Source organism: Mastomys coucha, unplaced genomic scaffold (assembly GCF_008632895.1).
Source record: "Mastomys coucha isolate ucsf_1 unplaced genomic scaffold, UCSF_Mcou_1 pScaffold8, whole genome shotgun sequence".
Lineage (NCBI taxonomy): Eukaryota > Metazoa > Chordata > Mammalia > Rodentia > Muridae > Mastomys > Mastomys coucha.
Window position 1 is genome coordinate 18,887,014 of NW_022196914.1, and position 23,901 is coordinate 18,910,914.

The 23,901-nt window shown below is 35.0% G+C and overlaps 1 protein-coding gene across 21 annotated transcripts in view; it reads left to right on the forward strand.

The window, feature by feature from the left end:
• Positions 1 to 23,901, forward strand: part of Cdh18 (cadherin 18) — a 904,392-nt gene that overhangs the window by 627,946 nt on the left and 252,545 nt on the right. For all 21 annotated transcript variants that reach the window (XM_031359900.1, XM_031359898.1, XM_031359903.1 and 18 more), the window contains one exon: positions 8,731 to 9,208. In XM_031359900.1, coding sequence (XP_031215760.1) covers positions 8,981 to 9,208 — 228 coding nt within the window. In that variant the 5' untranslated portion in view covers positions 8,731 to 8,980. The remainder of the gene's footprint in view (positions 1 to 8,730; positions 9,209 to 23,901) is intronic.

Consider the following 23,901-nt stretch of genomic DNA (forward strand, 5'->3'; position numbering starts at 1 on the left):
AAAAAAAAAAAAAAAAAAAAAAAAGCATTATGAATCCAAGAATGATTTTGTTTTGATCTTGAATTACTTAATTCTCTCTAATATAAAAGAATATTGAAAAAAACAGGATTTTATCTTTTAAATGGAGATTTATTATCTGATGATTTAAACATGATTGCCACTCAACTTTAAGTCAAAAGCAGGGTATCTTAGCTGAGTTCAAGCATGGTTTAAGTTACTTTGATTCTACAGTTTTAAATGTCACAAATACAACCTAATTATTTTAACAACATAAGCACCGCCAGAGCCATGTATTAATTTACTTACTTTCCATTTATTTTTTTGTCTTCTCTCAACAAATGTTTACTTATGGTCTACAATAATAAAATAAACAAAAGCAGTTAGTGTGGAAATGGAAAATACACAAAGTGTGAAGAAAAACTAACAGAACTCTAATATCAAGATGTGATAGCTAATATTGTCTATTCACCAGATCTAGAATTTAAAAGAAGATAAGATTCTGGACACTCTTATTAGAGATTATAGAGGTTAGCTCAATGGAGTTAGTGAGATTTACTTGAATTATGAATGGAACTGTTCATACTTTCTTCCTCTACACTACATTAAAGGGAAAACATGCGCTTGGCATGCTGAGCAGTCCCTTTCTGCTGCATACCTGAGTATCCAGTGTGGTCAGTTGCGTGAGTCTCCTCTTAATTCCCCCAAATGAGGATTCAGTACAAACCCTTGCATCCTTAGATGGATTTTGTCAACTATTTTGACTAAACAATAGTACAAATAGCAGGCTCATAGTAGACTACTTTAGCAAGAATGAGATCAAGTTTATAAAAATTTAGAGAAAGAGGCCATAACAAAGAATTTCAATATCTAGATTTTCAAGTGAAGGGTTAGGGGATTATAACAAATTTTTTTGTTGTTGTTTGTTAGTTTGAGAAAAAGACTTTTATATAATACTGATTAGCCTAGATTTCCCTGTGCAGATGAACTTCCTTCATAATCATAATCATCTTAATTTAGTCCTTCCAAGGCTGTCATTACATATATGTGCCACCATGCAGAGCAGGAGGATGCTATTTTATCCTTCCTGCAAGCCAACAATTTGGCCTGGCAGAGTTAGTATGGAAAAGTTGAACTACTCTGAGTCACAGACAAAAGTTTGGTAAAACTCCCAAAAATTCTATGTGATGTACACAAATTTGCATTTGGACTGTAAGCAAATGCTATTTATATCAACTGGCAGTTGGAGGTATGAATTTAATTATTTAACTCACAAATTATATACTGGATATAAAAGACTCTCCAAAGTTATGCAGAAAAGAGTTAACTGGAACTCTAAGAAATGAAATATATAATGAAAACTCAGAAGCAGATGTCATTATAGAATGAAGAAACAGATTTAAAGTAAAAACTGTAAACATATAGTAATGAGTGGATACAGTGAGGACTGCAGCTCTGGGGCTAGACAAGTATCTGAAAGTGTGTCTTACCAGTAAAGGAAGATAAGCCTACATCTCCCAGGCCAGTGGAAACCTTGAAGGTTTCTGATGAAAATAAAATTGACTAAAATCCTAGATGTGCCATATAAAGAATAATTTACCATATGTAATGAATCAAAACTAAAGAAAAGATGATCTTTTTTAGTACCTATAATTTTCATTGTCAACTATTAAAATTAACATTCAAATACAACCACTTTATATTTAATATGCCTGACAGTACTAGGGTCTTTAAAGAGCCTGTCTAGGAAAAAGTAAGGTTGTATGCTTTTCAGACTGAGTCATTGTCAAAAAGAAGCTTGTTCATTAGACAGGCTGACTTTCAGAATTATGCTTCGAGATTTCTAGTTTAGTTCTGATAGCTACACTGAAATTTCACTTTAACTGTATCAGTAGTCTTATTTTTTTCCACATTTTGACAGTATTGGTCACTGTAAGTTATCCTTGCTATGAGTGGATATGCATTTAGATATATTCAGTTAGAATATACATTGGAACTTGCTCTATGAGGCTGTTGTTTTGAAGGAAGCTCTTCTTCTGTCTCCGTACTGAGCTCAGTGCCCCTGTTGCTTTATTCAGAAATGATGTCTTCATATATCCCCAAATAAAAGCAATTCCTAAATAAATGGCATTCTTATCTAGAATATACATTTACGGTATAGTTGCTTTACATAAGATGAATAAGATCCCACTAATGATTAATATATTAATCTGTGCCTTAAGAAGTTCATGGTAATTTTGTTTTATGAACATATGTACTAGCATGTGCCTTGCCATTTATACAGATACTAGAAGTATCATTCAGGAAAAAGAAAGATCAAGGTTTTATGAAGATAATTTGCATAACACATGAAATAGAAAGGAAACTGAGTTAAATGTGCTGTTTACTATTACTTTGAAGATTTAAAATATGCAGACAATGAGTTTTGATTATATTTACCCCACAATTGCTATCACTAGCTCCTCCAGATTCATACCATCTGTCTTCCCAACTTATATTTTGTTGTTGTTGTTGTTGTTATTTTTTTAACTACCCACTGAGTCCAAATTGTGCGGCTCATATACACATGGATATGGCCCACTCACTGGGGCAACATCAACTAACTACAAGCCATATCTTAAAAAATGTCAACTCTTTCTCCTCCCACTGCCATCAAGTGCCTATAGCTCAGTCGCTAGGTGTTGCTGGCCGGCGGCAACAATAAGAATGGGTTTTCTGGAATATGAAGTCAGGGACCTGGCAAGCCATATCATTACCTTAATCCACATGGAAGTTTCTTAAAAATTAGACGACATGGAAGTGTGATCACTCAGCCATCTTTCATTTAATCATAAATCCTTGTTACAAGCCAACAGGTAGTATAGGTGAGGCAAAACCCCTCCCCCAAGTTCATCAGCCTATTGGCCCAATCAGCAACTCATTATTCGGTCTCTGGAGGCAGGACTTCTGATGTAACTGGAACCAGGAGAGAGGCTTGGCAAATAGCAGGAGGTGGGCAGAGAGGTGTGGTTCTGAGAGGGTCTGAAGAATTAGCCCTCAAGTAGGAGGGTTACAGCTATGGTTATGATCTTGATCCCATTCTTCATGCTGTAATGTAAAGTGGTTTGATATTGTGCAGGTCTTTTGCCGTTAACTACCACTGCTGTTCATCCAAATTCAATCATGTGTAGACATCATTTAACACTTTCCTCCTCAAGCTCTAACTCTTACAATCATCTCTTCTTTTCCTGTCTCTTTCCATATTCCATACCTAAATCTTGCAGGAATGGAACTTAATAGAAATGTTTCATATAAGGCTGAGCAATGAACAGGCACTCTCTGGACGTGAATCATTTCTGAATTTTTATGTGTTAATTATAGTCCACTGGAAAATAAACTTCTGATAAGGATAAGAAGGCAGTTTGACAGTGTATACATTTGGCAAAATATTAATCGGAGGGTCTTCCCCTGTGACTTCTGAGCCCTTCAGTCATGGCTACTTGGCTAGATTTACAGTAATATGCATGTGTTTCCTCCTGTGAAACATCCTTTAAATCCAATAAGAATGCAGTTAATTACCCATAACATATGTATTCTAATATACCCATGGCCATATCTTGCCAAGCAAATCATGATTGCCATTCAGAATGTTTTCAAAACATTCACCCCACAATGTGACAGTACCTTCTGTTACCATAAAAGCTAGAAGAGAAGGGAGAAAGTTCTTGGTTAGTACCAACTTGATGTCCCCATTTTTTTTCTTACCAAGATTTTGTTGTCTTCAATAGTGCAGTCTTACTGTCAAGTCTGGGAAGCAATCAGAAGCCATGCAATAGTCTCTATTGCTTTGTGTGGTGATCTATAGAGTATCCCTGGCCAACAACTCTGTGAAGATATTCCATATTAGTCACTTTTATTTGGCTTTTTGTTTGACAACCTCTGGCTTCAGAAAGGAACATTAGTATTATCTGTGTAGAGTAACTCCTACTGACCTCCGTGTATAATTTATAATAGCAAGTTTCTTTGTTTTACTCAGACATTGATTAGTTACTCCTCATTCTCACACCATCTGTGCCCTATAATCCAATCCCATGCCTCTTTCTAAACCCCATTCTTCATTATTCCTATTCTACCACATGTTCTCTATAATTCCTCCCATCTCAAGGTCCCGCTACACTGGCCTTCTTCTTCCTGGCATTTTTTTTATTAGATATTTTCTTTATTTACATGACATATGATATCTTCTTTCTCAGTTTCCCCTCAAAAAAATAAAACAAAACTAAATACAAAAAAAACAACAAAAACAAACCCCTATTCCCTCCCCCTCCCCCTGCCTGCTACCCCACCTTCTCCTGCTTACTGGCCCTGGCATTCCCCTACACTGGGGCATAGAACCTTCACAGGAATAAGGGCCTCTCCTCCCACTGATGACCGACTTGGCCATCCTCTGCTATACATATGCTGCTGGAGCCATGAGTCCCACCATGTGTACTCTTTTATTGGTAGTTTAGTCCCTGGGAGCTCTAAGGGAACTAGTTAGTTCATATTGTTGTTTGTCCTAAAGGGGCTGCAAGGTTTCAGCTCCTTGGGTCCTTTCTCTAGCTCCTTCATTGGGGACCATGTACTCAGTTCAATGGATGGCTGTGAGCCTCTACTTCTGTATTAGTCAGGTACTGTCACAGCCTCTTGTAATGAGCAGTCTAAGTTATACATGCAATCCAATGTTTCTATTGTAAGATCTGTCGGTGAGTTAGACCATTTGACATTTGTATTTCTGAATGTGTATTATCTTATACAGTACACTTTTCCCTTCTTCTTTATGTTTGCTTGCAAATTTCACAATTTCATTTTTCTCCTCTGTCAAGTAAAATTTCATCATATGTGAGCATCATTACTTCATTTTATATTTATCTGCTAACAGAAGTAGTGACTGGGTCTGCAGCTTAACTATTGTGAAGGGAGCAAGTAATCATGAACTGGCGTTTGTCTTCGTAGTGGGAAATAAACTTTGGATAGATCACAGTAGCGGTGCCATGGGTCATATGAATAGTCTGTGAAGCCTCCCCAGTGATTCCCACAGTACCTGCAACATTTTATACTCCAAGAAATGGTACATAGGCCATTTTCTCCACATTCTTAGCAGAATTCCTTGTCATTTGTTTTCTTGACTTTAGCCACTGTGATTGAGGGGAATAGTTTCAATTTACATGTCCTAACAGTTAAAGATACTAAATACTTTTTAAAATATCTGTTTATTTCTACTTCTTCTTTTGAGAAATCTGTTTAGTCAGTTCCATGCCCTAATTCCAATTGTCATTAGTGAAAGTGCACAATGGTAGGATTTACGGAAGAAGCAGAGTGAAAAGGATAATGAGTTGAGTTCAAGACCAGCTTGGGTTACACCTTTGTGGCTAAGGAAATAGTTCTTTGACATAGAAAATATTTCCAGGCTTTGTTTTTAATCTAAGATTTATGAATTTAAAAAAGTAGTTCCAGTCAAAGACCTTATTTACAAAGAGTAGTATTTGAAGTGTACAGGAGAAATGCAAATCTCAGAAAAAGTAGCAATAGAAATTGAATATTATTATTTAAAGAGATTGTTAGAAGCTACATGCCTGATGTGGGTTGTATTGTTTACTCATTTTTTTTCTGAGTAGTGATTCATTCCATGTACTAGAAGTGAAATTCCACAAGCAACGTCAGACAGCTCAGGCAGAGCACAGATCAGAAAAGCAATATATTCAGCACTTTTCATAACCGTCATGAGATTAATGTGTATGGAGTTGAAAAGGCACTTACATGATTTTACAATAATACACCAGATCAACATTTCTATAATGCATTTCAAAAGTCACTTCCTTCACCTTGTACTCATGAATTATGCTTTGATAAGTAACTTAGAATAAAGGAGAGAGATGTTAATTTCATTGGAGCATCACACCAAATGGTGAGAAGCTATTAAGATAATGACACTTTTTTTATATATTTGTCATGTTGGCTTCTAAGAAGCGTTACGATAATCTCTGTCTTTTAAACTCTTGGTAATAAAAACCTATGTGAAATTAAAAATATATCACCAAAATAAAATTGGCACTAAGAAAAATAGAAAAAAGGCATTTACTTCAACAAAATGTTTCAATAGATGTCAATATTGTGACTTGAATAATTTGTTATTCTAATGTGAATTTAGAAAACAATCCTGCCAGGCAGTGGGGGTGCATGTCTTTAATCCCAGCATTGGGAGGCAGAAGCAGGAAGATTTCTTAGTTAGTGGCCAGCCTGGTCTACAGAATCAGTTCCAGGACAGTCAGGGCTACACAGAGAAACCCTGTCTTGAAAAAGAAAAAAACAAAACAAAACAGTCCTAATACAGTCTGTGAGTTTTTATTCTCTTTCCAGTGCCTGTACAACTTTGGACCTAGAAAAATAGCCATCTTTCTTATAAACTACAGAGAATATTGAATATATAAAATAGAAATATGTATTTTTGCTCTCACAGAATAGTGTAACATTTGAATAACACATTTGTCAGATGTTTGAAATGTAATTCCAATCCTACATAATTCTTGTACCACTAATAAGATGCTATTGTTATCTCCAGTTCATCAGAAAGGTTGCTCATATAAAAAAAGTCCAGACTGGTGGTCTTAAACCTTCCTATCCCTAACTATATAATGCCACTTTTTTTTAAAAAAAAATTATTGGTTATTTTATTTATTTACATTTCAAATGTTATCCCCCTCCCTGATTTCCCCTCTTAAAACTCCCTATCCCACCTCTCTCCCACTGTGCTCCTGCACAACCACCCACTCCAGCACCATCACCCTAGCATCTGTTTTTTCAATTACACATAAAAAATCAAACAATTAATCAAGATGTATTTTGTTTTAAAATAATTAAGTATATCTTTTTGCCCATCTGAATGTACTACATTTAATGCTACATGATAGTTGATGCTTATCTGCAGGGGGGACATTTAATATGAAGGTAATTTAAAAATCTCATTTTTCTTATAATACAAACAAGTCACATTCTTTTTACCTATAACAAAATATAAATTGAGGCCCTCAACATTTCTTATATCAACGAATATATATATGCATATTGGTACTTTTATTGGTCTTTCCTTCAAGCTTTTCTTGAAACAGCTGCTAAAATTGTGTACTAAAATCAACTATTTATTGAAGTCATTCCACAGCTTGGAAATCTGTCTTTCTTTGATATGAAGTCTACACCTTATATCATTATGACAAGACCCTGAGACAAAACACAATGTCAAGGACTAGTCAATTACCACTCCCACTTGATGGGGTCAACCTGTGCCCCAATCCTGGGGTGATTTCAACTGCTTCTAATTCTCTAATGAGCTTCATCTTTTCTATTCCATTTTATTTTCTTAATAGCTAAGTACTTTATATGCTTACTTGATTTTTCTGATGCTACTGATAGAAAATGTGGTATTTTTAAAAAGTTATACACATATTATGTAAGAAATTAATTTTTGGTTTTTGTCTATTTTTGATATTGCAATTTAATTACAAAGCTTCTTTCCTTCTAACGTTTAATCTCATGGCACATTTTATTAGTTGTTATTGGATGCATATATGACTTCCTATATACACATATATTATTAACTATAACTTAAGTGATGTAATGTTACTTTTATGTATATTTTCAAGGCTGTTCAATAGTCACTATGCAGTCATTTGATATGCTCTTTTCTGAAAAGGACTCCTTCTCCTTCTCCCAGATTTAATAACTTGCCTTTAGTTTTTTGTGTAGAGTTGTTTCCTCATGGACTTTACCCCCATCTGAATATGGTATGTTTGCTGGTGTTACCTTGTCACTTTTGAGTGGTAATGTTGGTGAGAATTCATGGCTATAGCTTCTTAGGGTACCAGGAAGTACAATCTCACAGAAATTCCTCTGCTTCTCTGGCTTTCGCAGTATTTCCACACAATCATTTACAATGATAGCTGAATAGGTGAGGGAGTGTTTTGTAATGTTGGGACTGGGTTCTGGATTTTTATTGGTTGTGGTTTTATGTAGTGGCTTCTGTTTATTGCAAGAAGTTTCCTTAATGTGGCAAAGGCTACACTTACTGGTATATATAATAATCAATGTTTAAAATGAAAAAGAATCAATGTTTATAAATTGTTGATAGTAAATTAGTGGTTGCTAATTTTCCTATAGTATTAATTTTTAATAGACATATCAAGTTTTGTTAAATATCAACAAAAATTAAGTATGTTACATATATAAGTGGATGTGTAATTAATGATTCATATTAATTTTAGGGGTCTACATGTAAGTTCATTCAAACTAGCATACAATTTATGTGTATTTTTGAAATATTTGCACACTTTTTTATCATTTTATTAGTTAATTTTTCATTGATGGAGCCAGATACCACAACATTAACTTAAGGGATAAAGATTTGTTTTAACTCAGTTTCCATGAGTCTAATCTGTCATAGTGATGAATACATGTGCTCACATTATTTTTTCCCTTGACTTTCTCTTTTTTATTCTATCTGGAATCCTGCCTATGAGGTGTGAAAATATGCATTCAGGATTATTTTTCTCTCAGTCAAATTTCTAAAGAAAATAACTCCACAGTAATCACAGAGATGTGTTTTTTAGGCAAGTCCACACCAAACATCTGCATGTTGTAAAGAAATAATAACTTGTATTCAGAAGAAGTAGCTAAAATTCACATGTTTAGTAATGTGTACAAATTCTCTCTTCCTTATAGGTGGAAAAGATGACCTGTGCTATCCTACACTGACTACTCGGGATGCAATGGCTGTCCCTGGGTTTCCATTCATGAAAAGGATGTAAATATGATCTGACCCTTCCCTGATGGGCAGCTAAATCATGGACAGACTAAATGGCTTACTTTGGACTGTCCTTCCAAAAGATGCTTTGGCTTCTCTCTTGAATGCATACTGAGCCATTGTAGGCCACGAAGACAAGAAGGACTGTAAACGGGAAGTGATCTTACAATGAGAATTACGAGCACATCTTGCATCTGTCCAGTCCTCGTGTGTCTCTGTTTCGTGCAGAGGTGTTATGGAACTGCTCACCACAGCTCCATTAAGGTGACCAGAAACCAAACCAAACACACTGAAGGGGAAACTGAAGTACACCATCGTCCCAAGAGGGGATGGGTATGGAACCAGTTCTTTGTTTTAGAAGAACATATGGGACCAGATCCACAGTATGTTGGAAAAGTAAGTTTGTTTTGATTTCTTTGGAATTATTTGTTAGTTTTTCTTCTCTTGATGAGAAATCATGCAGTGAAATAAAGGAGATGGAGAATGAATAAAGAGATAAGGAACATGCAGCGCATTATAGGAAGCTGTTCTTTAGGTTGGAAAACCCAAACTAATTATAGAAAACAGGTATTGTCCTGCAGAAAACATCTGTTAAAAAACTGATTTACCCACACTGAATTATTTTCCCAACAATGCTGCAGTTTTTTCTTTTGATGAAAGTAGATTTAATTCTACATATAATTAGATACATTTGTCTTTGTTATCATAAATTTATATTAAAATTCACCATTTTTCAGATTATTGTATTGCTGTTGCCTTAGACTTTATGTTTTTCCGGCTCATGAATATTATATTAAAATACCACTTTATTTCCTAACATTTTATATTTATTTGACTTGTCAAAATGTATCCTCAAATCTGCTTTTAAAGTTCATGGCCATAATTTTCTCACATCTAATAATAGTTTTGACATGTATGTTGCTTTACTCTCAGTATTGTCTTAATGTGCATAAGACTGATACAAATCACAAAAGAATATAGTTAGCATATTATTTATAATATGAGATCAAATTACATTCTTTTAAAAACAGTGGTGTGTCAAACATTTTGATACAACACCTTCAGTCTAGAGGAGAAAATGAAGTGGAAAAGCTTAATTCTGATTAATTGTTGATTTGTGGAAGCAGCTGCACTTACGTCTGCTTAACTCCCATCAGACAAACAGTTTGCACACAAGTTGGATCACTGACTGCAGGCTCAGCTCCTTCCTTCTCCCGAAAGACTGTTTATTTTTGTTTTATCACTACTTATTAAAACAATTGTCCTTGATCCAGAGCACAGTACCCTCCTCGCATGCAGGCTGAGCAGGGCCATAAGCAATCTGTTCTATAACATGCCATTGAGGAGCTGCAATGCAGCTGTGGTGTCTGTAGTCCACAGAAGCTGAAGGATCAGTGTACAGAGCACAGAGAAAGATCTGAAACAATTCTACACTACTCACATATGCACATCGAAATGAAACAAATGGTTCATCTTTATTGTGTGCTTCTGCCTTGCAACGTGTTCCATGGAATTACAAGCATATGAACATTAAAACATAGCATCATGGAATACAAATTGTTATAAACTTCCAATCCATTTTTAAAAGATTCCTTTCATTTTTGAAATGGAGGTCAAACAGAAGAAACAAAAATTGACTCTTTTGGGGTAAAACAACATAAATATATCTTATTATTGAAAAGATGCATATCTTAGTCAGGGATTATATTCCTGCACAAAATATCATGACCAAGAAGCAAGTTGGGGAAGAAAGAGTTTTTCAGCTTATACTTCCTCATTGCTGTTCAACACCAAAGGAAGTCAGGACAGAAACTCACTTGAAACTAGAAACTTGGAGGCAGGAGCCAATGCAGAGGCCATGGAGGGGAGCTGCTTACTGGATTGCTTCCCCTGGCTTGCTCAACTTGCTTTTTTATAGGACCCAGGACTTTCAGCCCAGGAATGGTATTACCCACAAAGGGCTGGGACCTCCCACCTTGATCACTAACTGAGAAAATGCCTTATAACTGGATCTCATGAAGGCATTTCCTCAAGGGAGGCTCATTTCTCTGTGATAACTCCAGCTTGTATCAAGTTGACACTCAAAACCAGCCACAACAATGCCTATTTAATGATGTTTTAAAAAATGTGAAAATAATATAATTTTCTAGAAGTAGGGGTGGGGGAATGATGGGATGACTTTTCACTTCCTTTTTGGAATCACTAGGCTTACAAAGATGATGTATCAATGAAAAGATGAATCCTAAGTACCTTACGACAAGGTGCCCATGAACTTAGAGTTGAAATCTTCTAAGTGAAAAGAAGGGTGGAAGGCTCATGGTGTTATACTATCAGTTGTTTGTGTTTCAGTGGAAAAGTTCCACAGATAAAGAATGACCCCAAAAGATTTGGCCACTTACCTAATCAAGAACATTTCTTCAGTTGCATATGATCCCTGGCAGTTTGGATACAATGGTGGCAGAATCTATAACAGGGTTTGTTGTAATGCCAATAGTTAAAATAGCTAATGAAAACACTTAAAACAAAAATATAACTAGTGAATGAGTGTATTCTTCAACAAGAGAGGCTTGATAAATTGTTTACCTTTCACTGTTGTCCCTATAATTTTCATATCATTTTGGTAAATGTTGAGCAACTGAAGTTGTCTATGTTTTGCCACAGTTTGGTAGAATGATGTAATGAAGACAAATTTTATACATATATATGTATAAAATTGTATATATATATACATATATATACAAAATGCATACAAAAATACCCTTCTGAAATAATATTCAAATGAATTAATTAATGAAATTTCATATAAATTTGCAGACCATCCCTCAAGTGGTATAGTATTTAAGCCATTAATAGTAAAATTGAGCCGGGCGTGGTGGCGCACACCTTTAATTCCAGCACTTGGAAGGCAGAGGCAGGCAGATTTCTGAGTTCGAGGCCAGCCTGGTCTACAGAGTGAGTTCCAGGACAGCCAGGACTATACAGAGAAACCCTGTCTCGAAAAACCAAAAAAAAAAAAAAAACAAAATAGTAAAATTGAAGCATCTGTCTAGACAGGGATGGAAAGATATGGTTACAGGGGTGGAAGTTTGGAAATATGGTAGGATTTTTTAAATGAAGCCTCCTTTTAAACAATATTTTGTTTGTTTGGAGTAAAGTAGATAATATTTTACATTGTTTGGATGATTACATCATGTTTAATTACTTGATTTCTTCATTTTGAATTTTTCTAGTGTTTCCTTTTGTCCCCTCTTTGTTGAAATGAGATCACATTAACATAATATATCTGGACTAGGTTTTAGCCTCCCTCTACTTCTAATTCCTCCTCAAATATCCTCCTATCCTGATCTATCTCCTTTCTGTCAATATTAGAAAAAAAAACAAGACTTCTAATGAATAAAAAATAAGATATAAGAAGATAAATCAAAGATTAATACATTAGATCCATTCACATTATCGTCTCCACAATAATATTTTTATGCCTTGTATTTTAAAAATAACATTTCTTTAATTTTTGTACATACATTGAAATACTCGCAGTTCACCTCATCCACTACCAATTTTATTTCATCTCTTCTTTTTCTAAATTTTCTGCTTCTGTCTTCATGACCCTCTGAGACTAACTCCTTCTCTCCAAGTGTGGTATCAATTTCACGATGTTTTAGCAGTGCTAATAGTTGGGATAATATTAGCTGAAGTTGACATAGGTATGGGACCATCCACATCATTATGATAAGCATGATTACCCCCCTGGAAAAAAAATAACTTTTTTCCTCCATGAACAGATATTACCTTCCAGTGTCTCCTTTTGAAAGTTAAGTTAGGATTAGGCATGGAGAAAAGTCTAGATGGAATTTTATTGTCTTTATCTTGTATAGATCTTATTCAGTAACCAAGGAGGCTGCGACTTCATGATTGTGATATCCATGTCAAGTCTGGAGACTGCGTTTCTGAGGCTTTCTCAAACTTTTGATGCTCATATTATTTCAAAGTGTCCATACATGTGTGATAAAGATGTAGAATGTAAGTCTGAGAACAAGGTCTTTCAAAAATTTATTTATGTATTTTATTCACTTTACATTCTAGTCAGAGACCATCTCCCTCTTCCACTCCTAGTCCCACGCTTACAAATCCCTCCTCTATTGCCCCTCCCCTTCTCCTCAGAGAAAGGGGACCCCTGCTTGGGTACCATCCACCCTGGGATATCGGGTCCCAACAGAACTAGGTGTATCCTCTTCCACTGAGTCCCAACCACACAATCCAGGTAGGGGAATGGGATCCAATTGCAGGGAACAGAGACCAAGACAGCCACTGCTCCACTTGTTAATCGACCCACATGAAGACCAAGCTGCACAATTGCTACAAATGGGTAGGGAACCTAGGTCCAGCTCCACATGCTTCCTGTTTAATGACCCAGTCACTGTGAGACCCCATGGTTCCAGGTGTGTTGATTTTGTAGTTCTTCTTGTAATATCCTTGACCCTTCTGTCTTGCTCAATTCTATGCTACACTCTTCGACAAGACTCTCTGAGTTCCACCTGATGTTAGGCTGTGGGTCTGTGACTCTGCCTCTATCCGGATGCTACTGGATGAAGACTCTCAGGACATAGTTATGCTAGGTTTCTGACTGAAACTATTGTTAATACTGCTGCATTTTTATTCCTGTACATCTTGTAGTTAAAACCAATTTGGGGTTTAATGACTTTGTGAGTGGATCAATGTTCTCCTACCTCTTCCGGAAGTCCCATTTGGCTACAAGAGGTGCAGCTTCTATATCCTCCTGTGGTAGGAATCTCCACTATGGACACTCCCATAGACTCCTTGTATCCTCCCCTGTCCCAGATCTCCAGCTAGACCTAGAGATGCTGATTTCCATTCTCACTTCCAGCCTTCTTTCATTCCCTCCCCCAACACCTAACCATCATCCCTAATTCCCTTCCTTGACTTTCCTCCCCAGATCCATATCTCTACCCACCTTTTATTGCTATTTAGTTTACCCTTCTAAGTTAGATTTGCATATTCTTCTTGGGACCTCTATTTTACCAGTTCCTTTGAGTCTGTGGCATTATTATCCTTGATTTTATCAATAATGTCCAGTTATAATTGAATACATGCTATACATGTCTTTCTGTCTCTGAGGAACCTCACTCAGGATGACATGGTAAAGTTCCATCCAGTTGACTGCAAAAAACATGCTATCTTACCCATGATATCTTACCCTCATAGGGTTTGCAAGACGCCATTCTGAGTTTTCTAGTCTCTTCTGAAAAGTAAAGTATAATTCTAATAGGTCTTCCTTTATATGTTACATGCTTTTTCTCCCTTGCAACTTTTAATATTCTTTGTTTTGTATATTTAGTATTTTGATTATTATGTGGTAGGAGAATATTATCTTCTGGTGCAATCTATTTCATGCTCAGTAAAATTTTTATAATTTTGTAGGCATCTCTTTCTTTAGATTGGGGACATTTTCTTTTAATTTTTTGAAAATATTATGGATTTTTAGTGGTCAATCTTCTCCTTCTTCTATTCTTATGTCTTGTCTTTTCATGGTAATTGAGATTTCCTGGATGAATTTTTTTAGAGTAAACATTTTCTTTAACTGATGTATATCAATTTCTTTTATCTTATCTTCTCTTCCTGAGATTGTCTTTTTCACCTCTTGTATTCTGTTGGTAATGCTTCTGTCTGTACTTCCTGTTCTCTTACCTAAGTTTTCAATCTTCAGGGTTACCTCAGTTTGTATTTTCTTTATTACTTCTATTTCCATTTTCAGAAAATGTAATTTTCTTTTTTTAATTTTATTTTTTCTATTTATTTTTCCTCTTTAAAGGCCTTTATCATCTTCATACAATTAAATTTAAGGCCATACTCTTGCTCTTCAGGTGTATTAGGATATCAGGGTTTGCAGTAGTCAGATATCTGGCTTCTAGTGGTGCCATTTTGCCCTGGTTTTTGTTGATTGTGTTCTTACACTGGTCACTTAGACATTTGGTTGTCCCTGATGTAGGCTGGCTTGGTAGTTCCTGATGGCATCAGGCCTCTGTGATTGCAGGCAGAGATAGCAGTCCCTGATGGGAGCAGGACTCTGATTGTATTATCTTGCAGAAGACCTCCAGAGATGCAGACAGAAGTGTGGCTTTGGAATGGATTGCAGGTAGAGGTGTGAACTAGAAAACAGAGTGCTAAACACAACTTTGACCAGATAGTATCTCTCCATTGACTGCTGCCCATGGCAAAAGAAGCTTATCTAACTGAAGTTTAGAAAAGCATAGGACAATGGGTATACTATGAATATTTAGAAGATGATTTGACATTACCATTTAGCAAAATAAAAATGTCAAAGAATACCATAGGGTCTGTGACAATATGCTCTGAAGTTTACCATTATTATAGCACTCAGTATAAAATTTTCTCCTGTTGAACAGCCATGGTATACAATGAGGGAGTTGTGTCCTGTAACTCTCCTGTCCTTATTTCCCAAGTGGGCAGATCTTTCCAGACCAGTCAATGTGTAGTATGGAGGGTCAAATTTGAGATCATGTCACTTGTTTGTTCTATTTTGTTTTGTTTTCCTTCCCAGTAGCTTGTTTAGCACCTTCTGTTACTATGAAAGCTAGCTATGAAGGGGATTTTCTTGGTCAATTTGAAAAATATATCACTAATTCCTATACTCAAAAGATGTGATGTCTTCAGCCATAGGGTCTTACCATGTTGTTATGGTTGATAAGCAAAGACAATTCCAATAGCCTGTGTTGTTTTGGAGACTTCTGAAGTATAAGTAACCACAAACTCATAAGGAGGTATTCCATGATTTTCACTGCAATTTCATTTAATATTCCATTTCTTCTGGGAGTTTGATTGTTCATGGATGCAGGGAAATTTTGTTCAGTCTTTTTTTAAGGTTCATTTTAAAGTTAGTAACTTTACACAGGACTCCTACCTACATACTCTAAATACATATTCTTCATTTTAGTTAAGACTAAATAATGTTTCTTCTCTTCCACCCTGTCTCTTACATCATGAATGTCCAGTATTCTCTCTTCTTCTTTCCTCTCATATGGACTCTACATATGGTGGTTGTTTTGGTTTTTGTTATGTTTAATTTGGTTTGGTCTGGGTTTTGGAGGTAGGGTTTCTCAGTGTAATAGCCCTAGCTGCCCTGGAGAAGCTTCGTAGACTAGGCTGGCCAGGAACTCAAAGATATATGCCTGCCTATGCCACCCATGTGCCAGGTTAAAGATGTGTGCTACCATTCCCAGTCTCATAATGATTTTTTTACTATGTTGAATGGTAAGAAGCTTCTACATAACTTTTTATGGTCCTCTCGTTTAAGCTATTCTTTTCTCTTTATTTTCCAAAAGTTTTCCATGCCACTTTCTGCTTAATTAAACCTTACTATTTTACCTTCCTTCTTTTATTTTTTCTATAATCTATTGTCCCCAGTTTTAATGTCTCCCACTCTCCTTGTTTCTGATTGTAATCAGTGTTAAACACAGAAAATATTTGACTCCAATATCTGAATATGAGAGAGACCATGTGATGTTTTTATTTTTGTTTTATATTTTGTTTTAATGAAAAAAGAATAAAAGTTTGTCTCATAATATTTGTATATATTGTATATATTATACATATTTAATTAATTAAAAATAAAATGTTTTCTATATTTCAGGTAGAATATTAGATCTATTTTACTTAATTTACCTTCAGTTTCCTTATGTTGATATCTAGGTAGATTATAATTATAAAAGTTAATAAATGCTTACATTACCTTATTAAATAAATATACCATAATTATATTTTCTAATATTTTATATCATTGTCTTAATTTTCATGAGGTTTAAACCATAATACAATGAAAATATGACAAATACATTAAGAAGCTGGTCGTAAAAATCTGTGTCATTTTTACTCTTCTGTGACCATTGATTTATTAAACAACTAAACACATGCAGATGATAAAAATGAATTCTAAGACTCTACAGTAAATCTACTCCCCATTTTGTCACACATAAGAAGCAGTAGATCCATGCGCAGAATAGTTAAATGGCTTCTGGATCATTGTGGGATTTGTTAGGGCAGTGTCAGACAACAATTAATACATCCAATTCTTTAATTAAAATGCTTTCTTGATTTCAAAGTGTGAAATTACTGAGAGCTCTTCATGATAGCTTCCATTTGCTGTACTTCTGTTTACAAAGAATAAAACGAATCTTTTTAAATATGAAATGCCAAATTTTCATACCAAATATACAAAGCTAAGATTAAAGAAAAAATATATCACGCAAAACTGCAATATTCAGCTTTTCAGAAAATATTTTTTAGCAGCTTTAATGTCAAAAACTCCGAATTATGACTTAAGTGCATAGCCAAAAGTATACGTAGTAACTATCTCATATCTTCAAGTTTGTAATTTTTTAAATTGGAAAGTTCATGTATTAAAATATGGTATTTGAAATTCACATGGATAACAGCATGAATTTATAAAACCTTGTGAATTCAGAGTTATGGATCACACTTATCTGTGTATTTAGTCCTTTCAAAGCCTAACTATGTGAATTTAGATCAGAAGGAACTAAGGGCAAAAAAGAGAAATTTGATTTAATGGATATCTCATTTAGTTTAAGTGACTTTGGTTGTGTGTTAAAAATATCCTATTTAGAAGGTTAATTAAATTTTTGAGAATAATTTATACTTTATTTGAGCAACTAAAGGCCTAAATTAATAAAGTATTTCCAGTTTTTACTGTTGAAATTATTTTTTTAATTACCAGTGTGAAACCATGTGTTTTAAGTATAATAGTATAATTAAAATATTTCATTGCAAATTATCTGCAACTATAAATGCATTTGTGAGTGTGTGTGAGTGTGTGAGCATGTGTGTACGTAGGTGTGTGTATGTGTGTGTGTGTGTGTGTGTGTGTATGTGTGTGTATGTGTGTGTGTATGTGTGTGTGTGAATGTGCATGCAGGAATATGTCAATGATCTTAACCTCCACTGGAGAACTTGATGTTAAGAGTCTTACAGTGAATAGGAAACTTTCTCTTCATAGTCACTTTATCTATTTATTCATGTTATTATTCTCCACAAAGGAGAAAAAGGGGATATGGAAATCAAGCCAGAAAAGAATATGCCACACACAACTTTTATTTTTGTAATGATATCATATTAAATTATTATTCATCTTAATGTTTTAACTTTGTTCAGTGCTGCAATGAGCCTTCTGAATACAATTACATTTAGAAGTACTGGGACAAAGACTTCAACAAATGGATGCACATTTATGCCACAGCCTTCTGGAAGTACTACACTTTGTACATGGAGGTTTAATTGCTACTATTTACACTATTCAAGTCAACAATTACATAACTACAGTATCATTTGTTGCATTCAGTTTGGTCTTAATTTGTTTGTTTCTTCATTCTGAAGTTTCTTTTCTTTTTTTTTTATTAAATTATTCTATTTATTTACATTGCAAAAGTTGTCCCTGCTTCCTGGTCCCCCTCCTCGGGTTCTTTACCCCCTTGCCACATGAGGGTGTCCCTTCATCCATTCACCCACACCCACCCACCTCACCCCTACCAGCATCCCTCTTTCCTGGGGCATCAGTTTCCATAGGATTAACAGCATCCTCTCTCACTTAGGACAGACAAGGCAGTCCTCTGCTACACATGTGCCAGGGGTCATGAACCAGTAAATGTATGATCTTTGGTTTTTGGCTTATTTGCTGGGAGCTCTGAGGGTTATGGGTTAGTTGACACTGTTGTTTTTCCTATGGGGTTGCAATTCCCTTCAGCTCCTTCAGTCCTTCCTCTAACTCTTCCATAGGAGTCCTAGATGTCAGTCCAATGGTTGGTTCTAAGTATCTGCATGTGTCTCAGTCAGTTGCTGGTAGAGCTTCCAGGCTTCTGTCTGCATACACAATACATACACAATATGATTCCAGTAATAATGTCAGGCTTTGGTGTGGATGCATGGTAAGGATCTTAAGTTGGACTGGTTACTGGATTTTCAACATATTTTCTAACAGATTTTTCTAGATGTTTCTTAATAAACACTTCAGTTAAAATATTGCTTTTATTTCCCTAGGTAAAACACAAGAAAAAATATTTTTAAAATTGTTAGTTTTGTTTCTTTTCTTATTTAACTATAATAACCTATGAGATTTTTTTTACTACTTTTGATTTATTATTTGAATTGTTGCAAATCATGCATTAGATTATCACGTTTGAGTTTTTGAAATTATTTATTTTGCTTCATAGTTGCACCATATTTTAAAGAAAACTTATTGTTTTACCTGAACAAACATGTTCTTTTATTCATGTGAACAAACACTTTTATTTATAATGCATTGATGTTTAAAATGTAATCTCAAGATGAGAGCTCTGGTTATGTTCTTTATAGGATATTAATTAACCATCTAAATTATAAATAAGTTAATTTCACCTATGATTATTATTTAAAGTATAGAAAGTATTCTATATTTTATTCATTTGCTATGGAATGCAGGTACTGTGAATTTTAGCCAAATCATAAAATATTCTCAGATTCAAAACCATTTTTAATATTCATGGTAAAAGTGTCATTTTTGTCTTTATCAGCTTTTTCTGCTATTTTAATGGTCATATCTTACCTTAGGGTTTTATTTGAAAAAATACATTCTTAAATATCCCTTCAATGTTGAAAAAGTAGAATTCTTTTACTTAGATTCAATAGTTTAATAATGATACGAAGATGAAAATGTAAGCTACTGCCAAAAATAAAAATTGCAGCAAAATAATGTTTAGAAAACATATGAACACACTTTAAATCGAACACCTGGGATGTGGAGAAAGGAAGTTAATAGTTCAAGGCCCTTGTCATCTACATATTGAATTTGACAAGCCTGGGTGTCATTCAATATTGTTTCAGACTGCTGGGCACACAAAGGCCCTGGCACCCAAAATCGCCAGGGAAACCAGTTTTGTCTTCTCAAAGGAGGCAATGAGTATACCTGTTTTCTACTCAGAAGGTCTATAATGGGTGTTGTTAATAACCTGGCTATTCTTGTTATCTGTACACCCGTCCCACCTAAGTCCTTCAGAATGTTTATCCTAGACTCTCGATTTGTAGACATCTATTTTCAGCTTTGTTTCTCAGTCAACAGAACCCTTCCTTAGGGGAGATGTCACGTGTACTTTATAGCCTGCTGATATCTATGTCATCTCAGTCAGAGATCACAGCAGATCCTAGGCCCTTAAGCTATATATTTTTGTTTTGATGTAATTAATGTCTTCCTTACACTGAGAATTTTATGTACCAGAAGGCTTTTATCCAAAATTGTACTGGGTTTAAATTTTCTTACAATAAACTGCCTGGCATCAGACTCTTTAGAAGTCAGAACCATCACCAACCAAGTCATGTTGAAAGGAGTTTACTAGTTTTCCATCTTTGTCTCTTGTGGTATGTTTTCCTGCCAGCTCCGGTGCTTGCTGAGGCCACAACATCAAACAGACACACAATAAGTAAATACTTATTTATCCAGGTAGCATATCTTCCCAGAATGTCTAATCAAATTTTTAACCAGTTCTCTGTCTCTGTTTTTTAAGGCACAGTCTCATGTAGCTCGGAATGGCTTCCACCTTCCTATTTTGTTGATGATGGCCATCAAACCTTATATCTATTGCCTCTAGTTATTGAAAGATGATATTTTAGATATATCCTCATGTTTAGCTTATTTCATTTATTTTGATCCAGTGATATTGGAATATTAAGTGCATTGGGTCGTGTGTAATAAAGATTTCACTTGTAAGATAAATTTACAAAGGTATTGTTTTATGAATTATGTTATAATTTGAGTTAGGATGACACTCTTAGATGTCATGTATCTATTATAGTTGGAAAAAGACTGGAGTAGAACCATAGGTAAGCATTCTTGGTTTCTCTAGTGCTTAAGAGGTAGGATTTTATTACTTTAATGAACAAAATTTGTTATGAACAAATCTATAAAGATATATTAGAACAGTGATTGCTAAGAACTGCACTGACTGCTAGAACCAAATGGAACTGAAGAGAACTGCACAAACTCCACAGGGCTCAACTGCATTCATCTTAATCAGTACAACTGCACTCAAATGAACAGCACCGAACTGAACTCTCTTTCCCTACACTATTCTCTAGTAGCCTCTCTTTCTTGTCTCTTCCTGAGAGTTGGGTGTGTCCTTTCTCTGATTCATTCTGTCCAATCTTTCTCTGACCCATGCCCTCAGTTAGCTGTCATTGTGTGGGATTAAAGCTGTATACTAAGGGAATGTCTGCATTTCAGCCAGAGGAATTAAAGGTGTCTGCATGCCAGCAGCATCACACAGACCTAGGAGGCATCGGGATGTGATTATTTACCAGAGCAGCATGCTCCTGGGTGAAAATTCCTCTTCAGATGAATCAGACTGTTGTTAATGACATGTTGTTCTCAATAATGTATGATCACATCATATAAATATTATGACCAAATATAAATATTAGATACAAAATAATATCATTGCTAATGGATGTATGTGTGTGTGTGTGTGTGTGTGTGTGTGTATGTGTGTGTGTGTATGTGTGTGTGTGTATGTTCAGGACATATATTTGCTTACTAATTGCTTGTTCAGTTCATTAGCTACTTTGTATGCATGAGTTCTTTCCACATTTATATCAAAATTATGAGAAATATTAAACATATTAATAGTACTCAGAGCAGTGTAAAGTGTTTTAATTAAAATAAAGGAACACTAAACATAAAAGTGTGCTATAAGAAAGATACATTTTTTGCGTAGAATCACACTTCCTCTTACGTATGACATGTTAAGTATCAGTGTTGTTTTGTTTCTTTTTCAACTAGGGTTGAATAATGTACTGTTATTCATGGTTATTTTGAGCATCATTATTGTTACTTGGAATTAAACTGACCATGCAAACTTTTCAATTTTATTGCTATTTTTTATAATCATCTTCGTAAAGGATTACATGACGTACAGTTACCGATTATTTATTTGAAGTCAAGTAAATATTTATGTCTTCAGAAAAAGTGTGTCAATATGCAAGTTGGGATACCAAAAATTCTAGAGAGTTATTAATTGAACTGGAGTTCTTTTTTTTTTGTCTACTGTTTATAGTTTCAGTTTTCCTAGTGTCTATAAGAAATACTGAATCAAAAATATCAAAAATAGATAAATATGCTACATTGGGTCAGATTTATTGCAATTAAAGTTTTAAATATGTGTCTCATTATTGTAAAAATCTCATGAAAACCAAACCAAGAGTATATAGTTTCAATGCTATATAGATGAATAGACTACACATCAGATTATAATAACTGTAAATATTAGGCTTTAATTTATTGTTTTATATATGAATTATAGACTCTACTGATGTCCACTACAACATTTTAGTACATTTACATTATATGTTTTTATATTTTTAATCATATTCTCAACCACATTTTCTTCCTTATCCTCCTTAAAGCCTGGTATCAGGTATCACTCCTACTCCATTTTCTTTCTTCATTCTGGTCCTTCCTCATTTATCTATTAATTTATTTAATGTTACAATTGAGGGAAAAAGCAAGTAGAAATGTTACTGGGTCAGGTTGATTGTTTCGTTTTGTTTATTTACTTGTTTTTGTTTTTGTGTTTTGGTTTGGCTTGGTTTGGACCAGTAATGTTTATTTCTCCCATACCGCTCTGGGACACCTAGCCTTTTGTTCCTAGCCATCCAAGAAGTGTAGGGCAGGTCCTTCGTGTCATGTTGTGGAGTGGAAGTTAAACCAGAGATTGGTTGGCTACTACCAAAAGTGTTGTGTCACCATTGTCCCAGCACATCTTGCAGGCAGGACAGATTGTAGGTGCAAGATTTTGTGGCTGGGTTGGTAACAGGGTTCTCTATCGTAGCCTCTAGAGTGTCTTCCTGCATCAAAAAGACTAGAATGTAGGGGTAAAGGCTCCATGTATGCATCAACACAAGCTCTCTATGTTATAGAGAACTATTTTTTGCCACCAAGATATCTGTAGCACTATTTTACCCATGGGGCTATTGAGTCAAGCTTGTAGGTGTTGTTGTTCATAGCTGACACAGCTAGGTAGAACTGTTGGTTATTTTTCTTCTTGGGAAGCTTGAGTGCATGCTCTGTTACCATGAAAATTAGTACTCAGAAAGGAGGAATTCAGTTCACTGCCAACTCAGAGGCCTCTGGGCACTGTATGAGAAGTGCAAGATAATGTCATAAATAGAGATGTATCTTCTATCATTGTGGGGCAACCATTTTTGACAAATATAAAATGCATATTGAAGATCATCATTCTTTAAAACCTTACAAACTATCATTCTACTTCCTTGTAGATTTCTTGAATTCATGTTAGAAATCATTTGTTAGTTCATTAACTAGTTACCTTTGGTTAGTACACAGTTTATTTCCTGTTCATTTTCAGATCAGATCAGATCAGCTCTGGTTATTTCAAAATAATCATGTGAAAAATATTGGTAAAGATGTTGGTTTTTTAATGTGTCTTGTCTTCCATCAGATTCTAGAATCTCTATTCATTTTTTTCTTTTCTGTTTTGTTTTTGTTTTTGTTTTTGTTTTTTTCAAGACAGGGTTTCTCCATATAGCCCTGGTTGTCCTGGAACTCACTCTGTAGAGCAGGCTGGCCTTGAACTCAAAAATCCACCTGCCTCTACCTCCCAAGTTCTGGGATTAAAGGCATGCACCACCACTGCCTGGCTCCATTTTTTTTTCTAAATATGATATTCTTTATCCACAATGCTATTATCCTCACATCTTTTACAGTCATTGTTGAATTTTGGCAAACTAAGTACTGTACATATCATGTTGTTCCTTAGATTGTAACTTTGTTGACATATTTCTGCATTCTTTTCAAATTGAATGGGTTAATATGGTTTTGTTCTCAAATTACCTAATGCACTTTTGTCATTGTGCTGGCTAGTACCAATTTTAACCTGAGAAATTCTGAAATCATCTGGTGATGGTCCTTTAGAAATGTCTGCAGGGCATTTTCTAGATGGAATTAATTGATTTTGGAAGACTTGTTCAGTGTGACTTGTACTATTCCACAGGAA